Here is a 19744-nt window from a genome sequence, read left to right as displayed (position 1 = left end):
GGGGTTCTAAATCATTTCCCAACCAAATTTGGGTCTGATAATAGACACGAATGATATGCTGACGAGCTGCTGCACTTGAAGGTGGAAGACTTGATAACTGCACTGGTTTGTTGAGTCTTGTTGATTTGATGAACTGGGTGTATCGAAAATAGTCTATATCGTCTTCTGATGTTGGAGCATTATACGCTGCTAAGAAAATACGTACTCCATTTTCAAATAATTCTTGTACAGAGCAGTTTTTTTGTTGAAATAATTGAGGTGACTGATGTAAATGGTGATTTTTTTTCGAACATTTTAATAAAAGATATTTTACCTTTCCTATAAATCGCAGAAGTCGTATCACATCCACTAAACGCGTGTAAAAATAAGATGTGTTTCTTAGAATGAGGGTATTTATAATTAATATCTATAAATATAGTTTATTAAATAATAAATATTACAAATTTAATGATAATAATAGTATTTTAAGTGAATAATTAACTATATAACTTATTATTTATTGAATCCTACTGGCTGACTTTGCGTTACCGTATACACAGGTAAGCGGTCCCCCACTCTTTGCGCTTTATCTTAAGAAGGGTTGAAGGTACATAAAAGTACTTCAGACAAAAATTGAAGAGAATTTTCCATTCTACAATTTTTCTTACCACCTTAAATGTCATAAAGTGTAAGGGAAACGAGATATTTACAGAAAACTCATTTTCGTGACCTTTGAGGTAAGTTTTATACCATCAAAATAAAGACGTATGCAAATTTTCAGCTTATTATCTTTCATTCCGAGGTTTGCCCCCTTTTTTGCCTTATTTTACTGGATTAATTAATGTATCTGTGTGCTGTCGATTTCCTTTGACAGCTGACTTAATTTATTAGCCGATCTGAAAGCATTTAGGTAGACAGATAAAAACAAATATGATATTTTTGGTAAATCAATGAAGTAATCCGTAAGTTGGTAAAAATTTTTTTGGGATTGAATTTTGGTCTTAATTTTTGGAAATTCATTTTATTGCAGTTTTATTAATATCCCAGATTTAATGCTTGGCATGATCATCGGGCAAAATTAAACGTTCACTTAATACCTGGAAAATAAAATTACATTGTGATTCTGAATCTAAGATTATACAGGCTTGGTTTGTCTTCTTCTTATTCTTTTTCCTTCCTGTATGTAAGCCTTAAAGCCTGTTTCTTCTGCAATATGAGCCTCCTATATTGTTTAAATTATCGCACCATCTTTTTTTGGTCTGCCAATCCTTCTTCATCCATTTGGTGACTTTGTGTCATCTCGTGTTATCCGTACTATCCTATCCTCTGCCATTCTATTAATGTGTTCGTTCCACTCCTGTTTCCGTTTTGTCACCCATCCATTTATGTCTTCTCTATTGCATGCTATTCTTATATTTTCGTGTCTCTCCCTATCCAACAGACTACTCCCTGATATTCGTCGAAGTACTTTCATCTCTGTTATCTCTAGTAGTCGTCTCGTTTTGGATGTGTCAGGTCTTGTCTCCGCCGTGTATGTTAATATAGGTCTAATTGCTGCTTTATAGATTCTTGTTTTTGTGTCTTGTCTTAGGTGTTTGTTCTTCCAGATTATGTCACCAAGAGATCCCGATTGTTCTCAATATAGTAGAAACCCTCAATTCAGAAGAGTGATATCATAGTTTAAACGCCGAATATCCTCAAATTTAAATGTACACAGCGCCCCTCGAAAACTGCCTGTTTTCTCGATTGCAATTTGCGTTTCCTCATAAGAAATTACAGAATATTTAAAGTAGTATATTTATTTGTGCTTCTCTATAGAAAAACTGACCAGGAGTTGTTGTACAGTGTCGCCAAATCTTGTTCACAAGTAGTAATTATGGTCATACAAAACCTGTATTCTTCCACGCAGCGATTATTACCGTCATAAAAATACCAAAAAATATTATTTTTTCAATAGTAAAAATTAAGTACAAAATTGTAATTAAATAAATTTTATTTATATGTTTCGTTTCGTTACATATTTAAAATTATAAAATAAAAATCGATATTTTAAAACAATATTTTTCAATCGTTTGGCAACTTTGGAATTAGCGACGGAATTCCGACCCGCAGAAATCCGTAAAACTAGTTTTTGTCGAGCAAGTGCCCAGCCACAATAGTTCATTTACATAGGCGTTTGTAAGGGTAGGGCATGTGATATGCCCTACCAATTTATCACTATAACAGTCGTATTATCAATAACACATTTTATCAATAACACAAACTTATGCGATAAGTTTGTGTTATTGATAAAATGTGTTATTGATAATACGACTGTTATAGTTTGTCGTTTTATAGTAAATTTTTAGTTATATTCTGTGATTATTTGGTTTGAGTTTTATTGGAGTTAAACGAAAAACCGAGTTGTTCCAAGAGAAGACAGCAAAATTCTGATGTTGATTCCAAAAATGAAAAGCCGCAAAAGAGACGGAAAATGTTAACGTCCGAAGAGAAGGTAATGATACGAAACGTTTATGAAGGAATTGTCGGCAGAAAAATGGCATTAAATGTTAGCTAAGCGGTCGACATTTGTAGCAGTTTAACAAAAGTATCCATTAGCTGTATTTATCGTGTACTTAAAAATACATCGGAAAATAAAAAGCAAGAAAAAGGTAAAACTAGAGGTAGGAAAAGCATTGTTTTCGATGACGAGACAAGGAATATTATACGTCGAAAAATTCATTCATTTTATTTTCGGAGTGAAATTCCAACACTTTTAGTATGTTCGATTTGTTGTGGTTGTATTTTCGAGTGTCTTGTCTAAAAGCTTTATATATTTTATTTATTTATTCTTCTTTGTATTAGTTGCCTGGTATTTTGGCTAAACTTTTTTTCTTTTTGAGTCAAAATTTGTTTTGACTTTTTTTGTTAAGGAGTCTAAACAATTTGTTTAAACTCCAATAAAGCATTTGTTAATTTATTATTTAAGTAAATTATGTTATTTTCTGTTTCAGGACTACTAAGTATGTCAAAAATACATTGCTGAAAACTATCTACATCTGGTGATTACATCCACGGTTTTGATTTGTTCTTCTTTTTAATCATTTTATACCTCTCCTTCTTTAAGCTTATTTCCATTTTTCCTCATACTATTATATAATCGCTACTGGTAACAAATCTGTTTAGAACAGTGATGTCTTTACCGGTGTGTTTTTGTCCGTATTAATAAAATCTATTTCGTTGTGAGTTTTTCCATTAGGACTTTGCCATGTCCATTTTCTCTTCCATCCAGCAAAATTAGTATGATGGTAAATAACATTTACAGAATTATTAAATGTACGTCTAAAAATTCCCTAAAACTTTTATTATATAAATAGATATTATGTTTTTATTCGATGATGACAAGATCCCAAAGTATATATCTTATTTTCATGGCCAAATTAAAAACATGTTTGACTCTTCTTCGTACGTTAAGTCCGCGACTTGCGGACTTCCGCGACTAGATTATTTGGTGGCCTTCCAGGTTATCTCAGAATCAGAAATGTTAGATTTAATATGCAGAAATACCAAGAACGTAAACAAATTGCCATTATTTATTATTTGTTGTTAGTGTACAAGTAATTTTACTGATATATTGTTTTTTATTTCAGAACTCCAGTGATGCATCAAACCAAACAATGTGGACGAGTATGTCTGCTGTTTACGGGAATCTTCCTGATCTGCTTCGGCAGCTGCGTCTTCATTTTCTTCGAATCCATCTATGATCTACTCTTAAACTACGGCCTGAGATTTGAGCCGAACTCTGAGGCATACCAGGGATGGGAGAGAAGTCCGCCGGTTGAGACTAACATTTATTTGTTCAACTGGACCAATCCTGAAGATATTAAGAATCATTCGGTGAAGCCGGAGTTTGAGGAACTTGGACCTTATAGGTTCTATGAGATTAAGGGGAAGAGTAATATTTCCATGTTTGATGATTATGTAAATTATACTACATATACGTCTTCGTTTTTCGACGAGAGGAAGGAGGGTAGAAATTTAAGTGATGTGATAAACTCCATTAATACTGTTGCTGTGGTAAGCACTTTTTAGTTATACAAGTTAAAAATTTTGAAAATTTTTACCATTGCCATATTTGATCCCGCAAATATTAGTAAAAAATCGGAAAATAGGTAAATAAGGTATTTGATTTGCATAATAAGTGAAGTTACTAAATAGTACAGTCCGACAGATATTTTAGTGCTAGATTGCACATTTTTTGATGCTCTGATTTTAAAAATGTCTTTTTTTCTTTGTACCAACTCTATTTTTTTAATGGTTTTAAAGACAAGCTACACATCGCAGTCATGTTCTTAGGCACTATAAGTTTAAAGCTTCGCACTTTCTTAACTTCACATTGTATATTTTTTAACATTATTTGCGCTAACCTGACGTTATCGTCTATAATTATGATCCTGACTGTACAGAACTATGGTTAGTTACGCGTCTATTGGTAATGCAGATCCAGTACTTACGAACATTGACGTCACGCCTCTTGGGATGAAATCGTATTTTTGCTATATATTTAACAGAAAATATAATTTGAGCATTAAAACTCCAAGAACAGTCGTTTGCTCAATATATTTAGAGCTAAAGGACAGGTATAACACAAACTACGAAGAATTTAGTCAACTCAGTAAAACAATAAACAAAGAAATCCGAAAAGACATACGGCAACATAACATGAGAGAGGTGACAAGGGTGATAGAGAAAAATAGAAGTCTGAAAGTTCTAAGACACAACATGTCCACAGGAAAAAAGAACATACATAAATTAAGAAATAAACAAGACTACATTGTGACTGATAAGAAAGAAATAGTGAAAACAGTGGAATACTTCTACAGACAACTCTATGAAACAAGTGAATCCGATGAAAGACGCCCCTTACCAAAGATAGAGAATCAAGGCTCAGAATTAATGCCGAACATAACTGTTGACGAAATTAAAAATGCACTTCGGGTGATAAAGAACAATAAATCCCCAGGTGAAGACAGGGTAATGACCGAAAGCCTAAAACTAGGAGGAAATAAGCTCTTACTAACACTTGCTAAACTGTTCAATAAATGTCTGTGCGAAGCGATAACACCGACGCAGTGGAACAACGCGGAAATCATCTTACTTCATAAGAAGTTTGTTAGCTTGTTGTCATAAGTATATAAGCTATTTACAACAGTTATTACCAACAGGCTTGGAAGTAAGTTGGATTTCTATCAGCCAAGAGAGCAAGCAGGTTTTAGAGCAGGATATGGCACGAATGATCATTTATAAGTAATTAAGAACTTAATAGAAAAGAGTGTTGAATATAACAAGCCGTTAGTCATGATATTTGTTGACTACGAAAAAGGTTTCGACACAATAAGTCATCAAAAGATGTTAAAAGCCTTAACAGAGTGCCGTATAGATCATCGCTATATAAACATGATAAAATACATCTATCAAAATGGGACAGAAAGTGGGAAACTGGCAGATAAAAAAGACCAACGTATTTAAAATAAAACGGGGAGTGCGACAGGGAGACACAATTTTGCCAAAAATTGTTTACAACATTATTAGAGCAGATGTTTAAGAACGCAAATCTGAGTGAAAAATGAATTAATATCAATGGAGAAATGCTTAGTGATTTGAGGTTTGCTGACGATATTGTCCTTTTTGCTGACAGAATCGATGATGCAGTATCGCAACTAGAGAAACTATACCTAGCCTCCCTACAAGTAGGATTAAAAATCAACCACACAAAAACACAAATCATGACAAATCTTGTGTTAAGCGAAAAGATTTCAGTAAATGGCATGCATATTGAAGAAACCACCTCATATAAGTACTTAGGACATGAGATACGCATAGGAAGAGATAATCAAACGTGCGAACTAAGCCGCCGCATAGGACTCACTTGGGTGGCACTCGGCAAGCTAAGCTATGTTCTTAAATCAGAACTGCCTATGTGTCTTAAAAGAAAAGTCTTTAATCAGTGCGTGTTGCCAGTACTTACATATGGTGCAGAGACATTAACACTAACCAAGAAAGTAAGAAATAAAATTTGCGTTACCTAAAGAGCCATGGAACGATCGATGTTAGGCATTTCTCATAGGGATCGGATCACGAACAAGGAAATAAGACGGAGAACAGGAGTGACAGATGCCATAGAAAGAATTATGACCCTTAAGTAGAACTGGGCGGGGCACATAGCTAGAATGTCGGATAACAGATGGACACAGCGAATAATACAGTGGAGACCAAGACAAGAAGCACATCGAAATAGAGGTCGTCCACCAACAAGATGGTCTGATGACATAAAACGGATCGACAAAAATTCGAAGCAAACAGCACAAAACAGAAATACATGGAAAAGACTGAGGGAGACCTATATCCAGCAGTGGATAGATCCGGGTTAAATGATGGATGATGAAACGCATTAAATACGAGTAAAATGAGCAATCTGAAATTAAACTAATGACTGAAAAAAAGCTCCACAAACGTCGAGTAAAAGCTTTTTTCCAATTTCTTCAAGAAAACAGAGAAGACCTAGTCACTTTGACGTTTGACTGCCAAAAAAATTAGGTCCTCTCCAAAGTTCCTGATTAAAGTGCTTAATATTCAAGGCAGCTGTATTTTTATAACTTTACTCCTGTTGAAGGATCCTCAAAGTCTCCACTTTCAAAGGAAAATGTATTTTCATACTGTTGAACTAAGGACATGTTTGGCAAAAGATCAAATGAAATTTCCCCTGCAGTCTTTCATCTACTCAATGACACTGATTTTGGCAACACATCAAAGAAGGTAAGACTGATCGCCGATGGATGCAGTGGCCAAAATAAAAACTCGATAATGATTGGTATGTGCTGCAAATAGCAAAGAGAGTGCACCACCAAATGTTAAATTACTTGAGTTAGTTTTTCCTGTAATCGGTCACTCATTCTTACCATCCGATAGAGTTTTTGGTCAAATTAAGAAGAAATGAGAAGTAGTAACGACACCTGGCGCACACAAGAAAATTATTTTCGAATTTTCTACAATCGTTAATATGAAACAAATGCTATGTTTACGATTGAAAGTCTGCTGTTCAAAAGATTCTTAAACCAGTAGGGGCATGGAGTTTTCAGTTTAAGTAATATAAAAGGCACATTGTAAAACGATGTAAGACAGAAAATGTTTTAATACGAGGTAACCTTCATTACAAAAACGATTTCGGATCTTTTGTAAATATCACACCAAAAAGCAAACAGATTAGCATAATCAGTCCAGAAAAACTTCCTCGATGTTCACAAAGTAAATAATTTAAAACTGCGTGATGTGCGAAATCTTTTGAACAAATATTTTGGTTTAGACTGGATACAACTCAATCAGAATAACTACTATAAAGAGCTTTTTCAACGATATGAACAAGAAGCAAACGAGAACTACTTGGAGAATCCTATTCCAAAGTTAGAGTCTGTCGAAACCGGTGAATATATACCTGAACTTCCGGATATTTTAGTTTAAGTGATATGTATCTATATAAATTGTTTAGGTACATATTATATTATTGTTCAATATCAAAATATTTTTTTCTCACTAAGTAACCGATACAATGATGTTTTATTAGTTTCTAAACTGGCAATATACTAATAGATCATTTTCATATTCGTCAATCTCCAAGCATTGCAAACAAATACGGCAATCTTCAAACTAAAATTTAAAAAAAAAAGGAAAAGAACTAATTTTTTAAGCTCCTCTTTTTGGACATCCGATTACAAACCAAATTTTATATCATTCTTCATCATGTTTTTTGTTTTAATTTAATTTTGTTAGTTTCCACAGTTTTTTGCGGTTTCCCAAAATTATGGAAATGGGAGATTGCCAACTTACATCCCTCATATGTACCGTATTTATACCTATAAATATTCGAATATCTGTGTCTTCTTAATGTCAGCTTAATGTTGTTAATTACGAAGCTTACGAAGCGCTCGGCACAATCCAAAAGAACAAAAAGAATACTCCATTGCGGTGAACAAATGACATCGCCAATGCAGTACACAACAAAAAACAAGCATATCAAAAGTGGCTACAAACAAATTTAGTAACTAAAGCAAAAAATATTTCCTGGGAAAATAAATGCGAAGAACTCAACAAATATATAGGGTCAACAAGATCAAGAGAAGCATGAAAAACGGTAAAAAATCTGAGAACAAACAAAAAAGAAACGAGTAGAATAGATTTAATAGAAGAAAGATCTTGGATCGAACACTACTCACAACTTTTGACTGAAACAAGACCTCAATTCACGAACATCAGTACAACAACATATGAACTGGAATTCAGTGAAGACGATGAAATAACAGTACAGGAAGTCGAGAATGTAATACAAACTCTAAAAAATCGGAAGTCATGCGGACCACCAGGTATACCAAATTAATTATTAAAACATAGCCCACAAGTATTACGGGAATTACTGGCGGTTGTCTTCACCTTATTCTATAATGGACACGACTTACCATCGGAGTGGACAAAAGCACATATTAACAACATCTACAAAAAAGGAGATAGAAAGAATTGTTCAAACTACAAGGGGCTAAGTGTAATAAATTCAGTCTCAAGACTGTATGGAAAAATAATAAAAAACAAAATTGAAAAAGAGATGACAGATGTTGAAGAACAGAATGGCTTTCGTGCAGGCAGATCCTGTATGGACAGTATATTCTCTCTAAAACAAGTTATCGAGAAAAGATTAGCCCACAACCTTTCAACTCATATAGTCTTTATAGATCTGACAAAGGCATACGATAGTGTACCACTTTCAATGTTTTGGGAAGCAATGGAAAAACAAGGAATAAGCAAAAAAATATACAAGCAGTAGAACAGCTCTACAAAAATATGACGGCAAACATTAAAACTGGAAATAGATTAACTAGAGAAATTCCTATTAGTGAGGGCCTAAAGCAAGGCTGCTGCATAGCACCTACAGTCTTCAAAATATATCTAAATGAGGCACTCTCAGTGTGGAGAAGAAAGTGTGCAATATGGGCATCCCAATCGGAGATGATAGATTGTACACGATACACTTCGCTGACGACCAAGCCATTCTAACTGAAGACTAGAGTGATGTAGGCTACATGCTTAGAAATCTGGAAGATGAGTATACCAAATGCGGCCTCACAATTAATATACAAAAAACTGAGTACTTAGTTGTAGTAGAAAAACCAGAAAGCCTACAAATCGAAATGGTAACTATAAAACCAAAAGACAATTTTAAATACTTGGGAGTCCAAATAACATCAAAAGCAGGAAGTAGCGAAGGATTGGCCAAGCGAAATCAGCCACCAGACAGCTACACGGACTATTATGGAATAAAAAAATAACAAAAGAAAATAAAAGAAGAATCTATAAAACAATAATAGAAAGTATTGGGCTTTACGGCGCCGAACTCTGGGAAATAAACCAAAGAAACAAATCAAAAATTAAGGCCATGGAAATGAACTACTGGAGACGATGTTGCCAGCTCACTAGACTTGATAGGGTGAGAAACGAAGATATTCGGAGAGAAATGGAAATCGATCTAGACATAATAGACACAATCGAAGCCAAAAGACTTAACTGGTATGGACACCTTCAGAGAATGCCTGAAAACAGATGGCCAAAAAAAATAGAAGAATGGACTCCGCCAACTAGAAGAAAATGAGGTAGACCAAGACGATCCTGGAGAGACGATGTCGAAGATGCAATGACCGCCAGAGACCTAACAACTGAAGATTGCTTGGACAGAAAACGCTGGAAATTAGGACGCGAGAAGCGGCGCCAGCTGTAGAATACTCGCTTGTTATATATGTTGTTAATTAATAATGTTTATGTATAGTCTCGTCGGCCGCCAATACATTCAACCCAGGTCATTGGATATTTAAATATTAAACATTTATATTTATAATCCACAAGGAATCTACGTTCCTGTATTTGGCTGTATACCATATATTAAAAAATTAATTAAAATCCTTTGTAAAAGGTATATATTTAAAAACCCAAACGGGCTGTGTTAGACAAAACGTTTTCGGAATACATCATTCCATCATCGGTGTCCTAGAAAATATGTAACCACTTAATTAAAAAGAACATGAAGTTAAAATTTTGACCAAGGTTAAAGAAAAGTGTGGTTAATACTTATTAGGAGTACATGAATGCAGCCACTAAATATATGGGTAAAAATCCGTTAACAAATAATTAGTTACATTTGTTCGACTTTATATCTTATAAATACTTATGATGTTAAAGTTAGCATTGGATTAGATAGGGCAATGTTGACAGGTTAGGACGGAAGTCGTAACAGAGTAGTCAATATAACTGTATGTGTCTACTTAAGACAAATTTAATAACGTTGGCTTTTGTCTTAAGTAGACACATACAGTTATATTGACTACTCTGTTACGACTTCCGTCCTAACCTGTCAACATTGTCATTTCAATCAGTTGCTTCCATAAAGTCCTCGTAGACACACCGTCTCAGGACTTGCAACTTCAACGTGGAGTCATATGTCGCCATGTTACCTAATCCAACGGTAACTTTAACACCATAAGTATTTATAAGATATAAAGTCGAACAAATGTAACTAATTATTTGTTAACGGGTTTTTACCCATATATTTAGTGGCTACATTCATGTACTCCTAGTAAGTATTAACCACATTTTTCTTTAACCTTGGTCAAAATTTTAACTTCATGTTCTTTTTAATTAAGTGGTTACATATTTTCTAGGACACCGATGATGGAATGATGTATTCCGAAAACGTTTTGTCTAACACAGCCCGTTTGGGTTTTTAAATATATACCTTTTACAAAGGATTTTAATTAATTTATATTTATGACAAACATCAGTTATTTATATTATATTTTAAGACTATTTTTGGGGTTAATATTCAAGGGTTAAAACCCTAGTACACTTTTATTCCTACCGACTTTACCTTAATCCACTTAATTTTAGTCTACCTTAATTCCACTTTGGTAATATTTACAAATTTTCAGAGTATAGGATACCAATCCAGATTCCAGGGTTACTGGACTAAAAAAATGATCTCGTTCGGAATCAGTTCTAGAAGCGTTCAGCTTTACGTTACCAAAACGGCTCGTGAATTGCTCTTCGACGGTTACGATGATCCTATATTAGGAATCATCTCCAAAATACCGTTGGTTGACGCACCCGAAAAAGGAGGATTATTTTATGGGGTAAGTTTTATGATAATAGATATTGTATACATTATCGTCATTTGCGTCGATTTTTTTCACAAAACCTTATTATAAATAAGGTTTTGTGCAATAATTAACAGATAGGTATAAATTAAAGATATTTATTCTTAATTTGAAAATGAAACAAATCTCCTTTAATGCCACTTAGTATAAAAAACTGATCGTCAACAAATAACGAAACCACGTTAGAAATCTTTATTATATTTCTCTCAGTGGGGTGCATATAATTTCCATAGCTTTTATCCCTAATCTACATATACAAAAGACAACGAAGATTTTTGCGAATATATCAAGCCGCGGATTTTTTGTTTACAATGCAAGTCTTTTCTTTTTTCATATATATTTCAATGTGATTGCAAAAAGGCACTCAACAAAACATGGCAGATTTTTTCTTGCTTTAGGGATGAGAGGTATAAAACGGTATATGCATGCATGTGACTATAGATTTGAAACCAGACAACGGGATGTTATACCTATTGTACTCGTTTTCCTGCGTTTCTGATGAATAATTTTCATTGAGTAAAATATAGAAAATGGTAATATTATTCACTTTCTCTTTAAATATGTTACCCATGTTAAAAGAGGAAGTTAATAAAAGGAAAGTACTACTATTAGTAAATCGATAACATATAGGGGATACATCATTTATATTTTTTAATTAACATACATATAAACTCAGAATTTGGTGTTTATTAAGAGTAAACTAAAAATAAGACCAATTACTTACCATGTCAGGATAGTGTTATGAGTTTTTTTCCTTGGTTTTCCCCAAGACTTACTATAGACACTAACAGGAGAATTTTACTATCATCATGGCATGTGATTGTCGTTTTAAAGACGAATTACATGCTATGATTTTTTTTCTGACAAATATTCTCAAGTTAAAATTAATTTCATGTAATCGAATGAACTATCTTACAATTAAGTCGTCTCAGAAACGCAACTCAGCAATATTGGCAATATCATTTTGGAGTCATTTAAGTGTATAATATATTATTATGTCTGAATTGTCAATGTAAATGAGTCAGACAAAATTAAATTATTAGAAGAATTTTTCACCAAGTAACAAAAAACAAAATTTGTTTAATTTAATAATGTTTGTATTTTGAGAAAGATTTCAGAAATGGAAATTGAAACGTCAATAAACTAATTTTAAAACTTTAATTGTGGCTGATTTCCATTAAAATAGTAATTAGCGAATGTTAGGTTAGAAATAGCTTTGTGGCTGAATAAGCTTTTTTTCAAACAAATGAATTTAATATTTTTTTGTATTTTCCTCTTTTACTTTATCGTCGGTATATTATTAGATATATCATTGTGTATTTATCTGCTTAAATAATTTATTGAAACTGGTTGAATGACAAATCTTTATGCCACAGTGTTCACAGTTAAAAAGTAATTAAATATATAAGGGAACGTAGAAGTACTGTCAACCAGATTAATCATGTTCTGATGAAAAAGAAACACATGAATAAGGCGTTCGAATGGAGATGAAATTGGTTCCAATTATGTTTCACTAAAAGATCCTTAATAAGAAAATTCTAAAAGAAAAATTGGAGAAAAAAGGTATGAGAGAAAGTAATACGACACACATAACCAGAATAAAGTTACAATAATACCTATCTATCTATACAAGGATTTTTACAGCTGTCAAAGCCTTTCTTCTTTCAGCCAACGTCTCCAGTCCTTTCTGTTCTGCCATTCTCCATCTCTAAGGTCTCGTCTTTCCATGGTCTGGTCCACTTCATCCCTCCATGATCTTCGGGGTCTACCTCTTTTCCTCCTTCCTATTGGGCTCCAATCCGAAATCTTTGCTATCCACCTTATATGATCTGTTCTTCTCACATGTCCATACCAAATTAATTAAACGTTTTTCTTCGATGTAGCTGAGTATGTCTTGTTCTACTGCCATTCTTCCTTTTATCTCCTCATTTCTGATGCGTTCCATTTTTGTTACTCTGCAGCTTCTTCTCATGAACTAGGTTTCAGTTGCTGTGATTTTGGACCTGTTTCGTTTATTTATTACCCAATTCTCTGCTTTATAGGTCATTATACTGAGTACCAAGGTGTAATAAATTCTCTTCTTTGTATTTCTGATAATCTGTCTATTCGTTCATTTGTTTAATACATGTTCTTGTCTGTGCTAATCTGCTGGTTATCTCTTGCTCGGTGGTTCCATTTTTTGAGAGTATGAATCCTAAATATTTGAATTTGTCAGTGCCGTTAATTTCCCTATTATCGTCCATTTCCAAGTTTCTCGCTGGTTCTTGCTCTGTTGTTAAATATTCGGCTTATCTAGATTTATTTCTAGTTCATTTTTTGTGTATTCCTTTTCTAATTTTCGAAGCATATAGCACAGATCTTCTTCATCTTGAGCCGTTACCACTTGGTCATCTGCAAAGCTTAATGTGTACAAGAAGTTGTCCCGGATTGGTATTCCCATCCCTTCACATTTCCTTTTCCATGGTTTTAATATTTGTTCGAGGAGTATCTTGAACAGTGTCGGAGATGTAGAGCATCCCTGCAATAAGCCTTTTGTGATCTTAAATTCGTTGGAGTATTTATTGGCGGTTTTAACTCTTACCTTGTTGTTGTTGTAAAGGTTTTTTACGGCTTCCATTAACCTCTGAGTTATTCTGATTTCCTTCATCGTGTTCTATAGTTGTTTTCTGGGGGGACCGTGTCATATGCCTTTTTTAAATCTATAAATGCCATGTGTACTGGTCTATTGTTTGCCATTTTTTTTTAATTAATTGTTGGAGTGTATAAATGTGGTCTATGCAAGATCTTTCTGCCGTGAACCCCGCCTGATCTTCTCCGATTTTATTTGAGATAGATTCTTCATAGATTCTTCCAGTTTTTCTTTTCAGTATTTTTCCATATAACCTGCCCATACATGCTATCATACTGATGCCTTTGTAGTTCCCGCATTTCTTCTTATCTCCCTTTTTACAATAATACCAAAGTATATAAATGAAATAAAGGAAATTTTACAGGTACAAGAAAACAAAACAATAGTAGAAGAAATATATGTTCCTACTTAAGAATAATAAGCAAAGTAATTGAGAAAACCATTTCAAAATAAAGGCAATGCAATGCAACCAAGAGATGGTCTACTAAAAAGGTATTAAAAAGCAGATTAACTGTTTGCCCCGATTAAATATATAAAGAACAGTAAAATAATAACACAAGATAACTTAAAACTAATGAAACAACGTGAACGCCAAACGTCCTGTTGCATAAGGGTCATCATTATAGAAAAGTTATTTTTACGTACCTACTTTATGGTTTTCCAAAAATCATTTAATATAATCCAACTTGTAACATTAATGGAAAGTAATACAAATTATAGGAATTGATGTGCGAAAAAGCTAAAAGATGAAACTGTCAAAAACCAGTTAAAACGAGAAATAATAAAAATATTAGGAGACACAATTCTAAATAAAAGTACCGAGAAGGAATAGATACAAATAGAGAAGATAATAATGGAAACGACCAAAAAGACAGTAGGAAAAATCGACAAAACAAACAGTAAAGATTGGTTTGATATAGAATGTAAAAGAGAATCAGAAGCTAGAAGACAAGCTCGAATACAAATAATACTGATACAACAGAAATACTGTCCTATCCTATCTTATCCTTACAACCACTAGCCGAAAACGCCTCACCCTTTGTTAAAAATTCTTTACATTTCATTGATCTTCTGAAAAATTTCTATTTCACCCTCAGATATACTAGTTAGTTTTAAAATTGTTTCTTTATTCATCAACATTCCCATCGATGAAACCATTTCCATCTTGGACTCTAAACATCAAATTCCCCAAGACACATTATCTCTTATAATTCCAAAATCATTTCTATTTTCAAATCAAAGGTGCCCCAATGGGATCATCTCTCTCCCATAATAGCTGATATCTACATAAAGTATTTCGAAGCAAAAGCCCTGTCTTCATTAAACTTCAAACCTACCTGCTGGCTACCGTACGTTGATGACACCTTTGTCATTTGACCCCATGGTAAAGAAATATGAAATCTCTCCCAACTAATTGGAATACATCTCACTATTCAGATTCACTATGGAACTTGAGTCTGAAGCGTTGTTGCCATTCATTGATGTTCTTGTTCAGAAACACCCAACTGACAGTTTTTCCTATTCCATGTACCGAAAACCCACCCATATAAACCGTTATTTCAATACCCAGTCACATAACCCCGCCCAACTCAATTCAGTTATCAACATTTTTGTTTCCCGTTCCATAAGACTTAGAGACGACCACAGATCATCCGAAATCGATTCAATAAGGCAAATACTCTTACAAAACGGCTACCATAAAACCCAAATCAATAGATTCAAAAAAATCTAAACTCCATTTCATCCAAAAAAAGATTATTTGCCGGCTGATCAACTCAAAATCTTTCTACCTTTTGTCAAATTTTACTGACAAGATCAGTAAAACTCTTAATCCTCTTAAGATCAAGACCATGGTATCTACGAGATACCTTGTTTTAGTCACCCATGAATATACACAGAACAGAGAAACCGACGAATCCACAACCGTATTTACGAACATTCTACATCTGTAAAACATTCTGATAATACTTCAACCAACATTAGTCAATTATACTCAGATCAGCCATTCAGCTATAACAAACAAGGAAGTTACTCATGTTTAAAAAATAAAGAAAGGTAAAGCAGTTGTACTTAATTATTGTGCTGAAGAAGTATGAACCATTTAGGACAGAAAAAATAAGTTGGCTGACCCGTTTTTTTTAACAAAAACCTTCATTCAAAGTCTATTACATGCTGACGATCTCGTAATAATAGTAATTTGTTGGTAATAACTATCTGGTTGATAATATTGCTCAAGTGTTGCTCCAAAAGTCTTTCTTTAAATTGTTCACAAAATCCACTATGTTATTCTACAGTGAAACTATTTATTTATATTAATTTTTTGGTTTTTAGAGAAACGGCACCATAGGCTTGGACGGTACATACTCAGTACACTACAAAAACGATGAACATTTCGGGGAGGTACTGCTCTGGGATGGAAAAAAAGAAACTAATTTTTTTACTGGCGAATGTAATGCTGTAAAGGGATCAGGGGGAGAGTTCTTTCCACTTAACCGAAAAAGGGACCAAATAGTTATGTTCTCGTCAGATCTTTGTAAATATTTAGTGCTAGAATACGTGGAAGATGTTACCATTAAGGGAGTGCATGGATATAAATACTCAGCCGAAAACGGTTTTGATAATGGTAAGTTGTAAACCTTTCCACATCGAAAAAATTGCATTTTCCCTTTTGTTTTGTAAATATTGCTTATACAGATTTTCCAATTAATGCATTATTAATGCTATATTATTTAGATAGTAGAGTTTTTGTCTTTCCAAAACGGATATTTTCATCAAGTACCTTACATATTGCAAAATATAGAAGAAAAAACCTAGAAAATAAAAATAATGAAGGACAAAGAGTAAGAAAATATGAGAAACAAGAGCCAAATACAAAGTTACTGAGCAGTAGAAGTAGCCCAAAAATTAGGAAATACGCCAAGGTACGAGGAATGAGTTGCTACTGATATGTAAGTGCTGATGCACTCAAAGATTGACAGCGGAAACAATGCCAAATATGGTTTTACATAGGAGGGTCATGAGAAGTAGAAGGAGGTGACGACCGAGGAGAAGCAGAAAACAAAATAAAATGGAAGATATTGTCCTAGTGTAGCAAAAAGGTATTGAAAAAATAGAGTTATTAAAAAAAAATTAAAACAATTATTGATATGGTCTTAGATTTAATTTATAGTTCATCGAGGACTAATTGCGAAATCTAAAGTTTTTGGTTTTAATAACAAGTGATACTTGAGTATTTTATGGTCGACCCAACATAAATTCCAGACAGAAAATGTTAGTTGACACCATGAGACTTAAAGAGCAAACACTCTAGACAGCCTCGAACAGTAGCTACTCCTGTCTCAATGGAATTTACTGATCAAATACTCTGGATTTACTCTTGAGATAGTTAATTCCTCACTGTGGTGACAAATTACAGTAATCTTTTCTTTTACTTCTTCCTTCTTGTATATACGCTTTAAAGCCTGTTTCTTCATCATATTGAATGCTCTTCTTATGTTTTCACTTCTCTCGCTATTCACTAGACTTTTTCCTCATATTCGGCTGTATTTTCATGGCTGTTGTTTCTAGTAGTCGTGTCGTTTTAGATGTGTCAGGTCTTGTCTCCGCCGTGTATGTTAATATAGGTCTAATTGCTAAATATAGGTCTAATGTTTGTTCTTCCAGATTGTGTCATCAAGAGATCCTGCCGCTTGGCTTGCTTTTAAGCTTTGTTGTCGTGCTTCTTCTTCAACATCTCCGTAACTGGTTATGTTTATTCCCAGATATCTAAACCTTGCTTCCTGCTTTATTATTTTCCCATCAATTTCGATTTTACAACGTAGTGCGTATTAAGATGTTGTCATACATTTGGTTTTTTCTGTTGATATTATCATATTATATTTTTGGATGTTGTATTGAAGATGTGTGTTAATGTTCGAAGCTCGTCTTCTGTCTCGGCATTAATGCAGCTACGTCTGCATAACATAATATTTTGATTTCTCTGTTCTCCCTTCTGTAACCATGACCTTTACGTACTGCTTGTATTATTTCATCCATTATTATATTAAAGAGAAGTGGGCTTAACGAGTCACCCTGTCTGACTCCACTTTGTACTGGTATACACTGTGTTAGTTTATATTGATTGGTATGTATCTTTTATATAGTAGGTGTAAGACGTCTTCAACTTGGATGCTATCGAAAGCCTTTGTCAGGTCTATAAAACATAGATATGCTGGTTTATTGTACTCGATGGCCTTTTTTGTGATTTGTCTTAGTACAAATACGGCGTCTACGCAGGATCTTCCGGATCTGAATTCTGGTTGTTCATCTGATAAAGTTTATTGATTTTGTTGGTTACGACTTTCATGGTAAGCTTAAGTGCGGTATTCATTAGATGTATACCTCTATATTGTTGGGGTCTTCTTTATCTCCTTTCTTAAACATTGGTATCATTATGCTGTTTCTCCATGGGTCTCGTATATTGCAGTGCAATATAGAAGCCCGTTGTTTATTCCGTCTGATCCTGGTGACTTTCTGTATAATCTCTTCTATGTTCTTTAATATAAATCCAGTTTTCTTTCACCTACATATTCCAACCCCAATTAAGTCGCATAAACTGAAACGACAAGTCAGTGTTTAAGCGATAACAACTCAATACATAATAGAATTAGGGGTTGTTGTCCAGAACAGAGAAGCATCGATGATTTAATGGTAAACTAATTAATCTAATTTATTATCTGAGAAAGATTTTGGTGATTACGAAAGAGGCTACGACTTAATATGTTTTCTCTAATCGTATTATACACAAAACAGACATTTGGAAATCATGTACACGGTAATCAAAAAAATATCTACATGGTAAATAATAAACGTTATTGTGGGCGGTAAAAAAATGCTATAGTTTCTGTTACCTACAAATGTTTTACTCTAAAAAGTGATTTTTAAAATGACACAACTTAAAAAAGTTATCAATTTTCCTAATTTTTGAAAAGAGTATTATTTTTTAATTAACTATGTCCAATTTGTAGGAACCGTCCATCCAGAGAACGCGTGTTTCTGCAACGGTGAATGCATCCCGACAGGAGTGTTTAACATATCCAGCTGCCGGCAAGGTTCACCGAGCTTTCTGTCGTTCCCGCATTTCTACAACGCTGATCCCGTTTACCAGAACGCCGTGAAGGGGATGAAGCCCAATAAAACCCAGCATGAATTTTACATGATTCTTGAGCCGGTAAGTGGATTAAACGGTCTTAAATGGTTTTTAAGTAGCCCGCCAGTCAGGAAGAACGTGTTTTAAAAACGAATGAAGTTTCTTTAATAAGTATTACATACATCGCCAGCTTTTTGAGGGAACGGTAAAAAATTTCACATTGCAAAAACATTTCAACAAAACTATTTAATACTAGACAGCTATGAAGAAATCATTCTTTTTTTGTTAACACATCAGATAGTTTTGTTAATACTATCTGATCAATTTTTCCAGAGATACCTTCCATTTTTTTTTTTCAAAAACTGGAATTTTTGGATTGAATCAACTAATGGCATTTGTTGTTTCTCCAAATATTTAATTGTGTTTTTGGGAAATTAGAAAATGTTGTAAGTTTGTTAATAAAAGTATTTTTTATTAAGAAGTAGGGAGTATCGTTCTCTCTAAAGATATTTAAGGATTGTCGGATTGAAAACTTTACTTGAAGACTTTACTAAACATACATCAAGAGGAAGAACATGGAGAGAATATATATTTTGGGGTGGACCTACCGGTAAAGGATCCCAAAATAGATGAAACATTGCAAGCAATTAACAAATTGAAGAACGGAAAAGCTCCAGGCTCTGCCAATATATTGGCTAAATTCCTTAAGTACGGAGGAGAAACTCTACATAGACAAATACACAAACTAATAACACTTATATGGAACGAAGAGAAAATACC

At 33.7% G+C, this 19744-nt stretch overlaps 1 protein-coding gene across 1 annotated transcript in view; it reads left to right on the top strand.

Annotated features, from left to right (window-relative positions):
- LOC140433120 (uncharacterized) overlaps positions 1-19744 on the top strand; it is a 247345-nt gene that overhangs the window by 220534 nt on the left and 7067 nt on the right. Inside the window, exons 14-17 of the mRNA XM_072521173.1 lie at positions 3609-4035; positions 10983-11183; positions 16168-16459; positions 18843-19045. Coding sequence (XP_072377274.1) covers positions 3609-4035; positions 10983-11183; positions 16168-16459; positions 18843-19045 — 1123 coding nt within the window. The remainder of the gene's footprint in view (positions 1-3608; positions 4036-10982; positions 11184-16167; positions 16460-18842; positions 19046-19744) is intronic.

This window comes from Diabrotica undecimpunctata, chromosome 2 (genome assembly GCF_040954645.1).
Source record: "Diabrotica undecimpunctata isolate CICGRU chromosome 2, icDiaUnde3, whole genome shotgun sequence".
Lineage (NCBI taxonomy): Eukaryota > Metazoa > Arthropoda > Insecta > Coleoptera > Chrysomelidae > Diabrotica > Diabrotica undecimpunctata.
Note: the sequence above shows the minus strand (reverse complement) of the source record. Positions and strands in the feature narration are given on the sequence as shown.